At 53.8% G+C, this 2,420-nt stretch overlaps 1 protein-coding gene across 5 annotated transcripts in view; it reads right to left on the minus strand.

Annotated features, from left to right (window-relative positions):
- Positions 1-1,778, minus strand: part of Psap (prosaposin) — a 28,428-nt gene extending 26,650 nt beyond the window's left edge. For 4 of the 5 annotated variants that reach the window (XM_031348007.1, XM_031348006.1, XM_031348004.1 and 1 more), the window contains exon 1: positions 1,624-1,778. In XM_031348007.1, the coding sequence (XP_031203867.1) occupies positions 1,624-1,663 (40 nt within the window). In that variant the 5' untranslated portion in view covers positions 1,664-1,778. The remainder of the gene's footprint in view (positions 1-1,623) is intronic. The other variant, XM_031348005.1, reaches the window with a different exon arrangement.
- Between the last annotated feature and the right edge of the window lie 642 nt (positions 1,779-2,420).

A 2,420-nucleotide genomic window follows, 5' to 3' on the forward strand; every position in this document is an offset into this window, starting at 1 on the left:
AGCTCACTCTGTAGACCAGGCTGGCCTCGAACTCAGAAATCCACCTGTCTCTGCCTCCCAAGTGCTGGCACTTGTAATCCCCACTTTAGGAGGCAGAAGATCAGGAGTTCAAGGTCATAGCAAGTTCAAGGCTATCAAGGGGCTACGAAAGAGCTCAAGGCCACCTTTGGGGACTTAGCCGAACTTAGAGTCCCCTTCTACACTGAGTAGCTACAAACAAGAAGATCCTGAGGTTGAGAGTTTAGAGAGCACCTTTGGTGGGCTTTGACCTGAAAAATATAGACTTGTGAGGTGCCCCTCTATAGAGGTTAAAATCTCCCTTCACTCAGTGTCTGTGTAGCATTGTGACTGAAAAGACTAAGGCAAGACTTAAGAGGACAGACCCGCCACTGCAAACCAGGTAGTCTCCCCTAGAACCAAGTGAGGCAGCGGTCCCCTGGCGCTGCCTTAGCAACCTGTAGTGCTTTAAAAAAAATCATCGGCCGGGCAGTGGTAGTGCACGCCTTTAATCCCAGCACTTGGGAGGCAGAGGCAGGTGGATTTCTGAGTTCGAGGCCAGCCTGGTCTACGAAGTGAGTTCCAGGACAGCCAGGGCTACTCAGAGAAACCCTGCCTCGAAAAACCAAAAAAAAAAAAAAAAAATCATTGGAATGGGGCTGGCAAGATGGCTTACAGGGTAAGAGCACTGACTGCTCTTCCGAAGGTCCTGAGTTCAAATCCCAACAACCACATGGTGGCTCACAACCATCCGTAATGAAATCTGACGCCCTCTCCTGGTGTATCAGAAGACAGCTACAGTGTACTTATGTATAATAATAAATAAATCTTTAGGCGAGAGCAAGCAGATTTGACCGGAGCGAGTGGGGTTGACCAGAGCGTGCAGAGGTCCTAAAAATTCAATTCCCAACACCCACATGAAGGCTCACAACCATCTGTACTGCTACAGTGTACTCACATAAAATAAATAAGTCTTTTTTTAAAAAATCATCAGAATCATTTTACAAACATTTGCTACAAAATAAAGGCTGGCCAATAGCTTTGCCAGATCAAACAGAAAAAAATTATGAGTTTCAATGCAACGGGGACTACAAAACTCCCTCCAAGACCTACTACGCTCCTGAGTTCACACAGAAGGCAAGATCACCCCCGGGGCCTGGCAGACACAAAGGCGCTTCCTGCAACTCCTATACGGATGCAGTCTGGGGCAGAGAGAGGTCTAGGGCCGACCTGACCTGCAGGATGGGGCTTCAAGGCCATGTCTGTCTATCATCACCTACCGCCAGGACAGGGACAAACAGCGGCGGGAGGGGTCACCGAGTCCCACCTCCCCCCACCTCCATCCCTGGGAGAAGCAGCGCAGTTACCCGCAAGGCCTTGCACAAAGCCTGCACACACGGGACACGCCGTCTCCCTCACTTCCCAGTCGTCCCCACTCGGGATTTGAGAGACTCGGGAACAGATCCCCTCGGACACCAGCCCCAATCTGCGCCTGCGCAGAGCGCGGCTTCGCCAAGCGCTCCCGGGGAAGGGAGCGGAGGGCGAGGCCCCCCGCGGTAGGACTGCCCGGTTCCTGGGACCCGGGAGGGGGGACGCTACCAGACCAGAGGACCCTTCGAAGCTCACCGGTGGCCAGAAGGCTGGCGAGGAGGGCAAGAGCGTACATGGCGCCGCTTCACTCCGCAGGCTGCAATGCAGAGCGTCAGCTGACCAGACGGATATAAATCTACCCCCAACCCCGCCGCGGACGCCAGGGCGCAGGCGCAGGCGCGGGCCCCGCCCAAACTGGGCGCAGCCTGACTCAGCGTCGCGCAGCCTGCCTGCCTGCCTGCAGGGAGGGAGGGCGCGAAGTGGACAGGCTGAAGACGCCCTGGCGGGGCCAGGTGAAGGGGAGGCGCGAGTGGTGCCAAAAGAAAGCCCTATTTGGTGATTAAATCAAGGTCAGGCGCTGAACGGAATTTAACGACTATCTGTCCCTTTGCAATGTGAGGAATCTAGCTCAGAGCGGGTACCAAGCCCTAAACTCCATCTTGCGGGCCCCCTAGCATCTTTCAAGTCTTCCCATTTGTTTTTGAGATGCGGAGACACTATGGCCTTGCTGGCCGACGGTTCAGTGTGGGCCAGCAGACTTGGAACTCACAACCTTCTGCCTCAACCCCTTGGAGAATGTTTTGGGGGGGTGGCGTTGATTTTGTTTGCGGTTCCCGGTATTGAACCCAAGAGCTCATGCTTGATACAAGTGTTCTACCTCCAAGCTGCACACTACCATTCCCCCACCCCACCCCCCAGCCCACTCCTTACTTTATTTTTGGAAAAGGGTATCTCCAAATTCGACAGAAAGGCCCTGAACCTGTAATTCTTCTGCCTGAGGCTTCCTTGTATAGTGGTGGTTAGGTTTTTGAGACAGGACCTCTTATAGCCCA

The sequence above is a fragment of the Mastomys coucha genome, unplaced genomic scaffold (assembly GCF_008632895.1).
Source record: "Mastomys coucha isolate ucsf_1 unplaced genomic scaffold, UCSF_Mcou_1 pScaffold3, whole genome shotgun sequence".
Taxonomy (NCBI): Eukaryota; Metazoa; Chordata; class Mammalia; order Rodentia; family Muridae; genus Mastomys; species Mastomys coucha.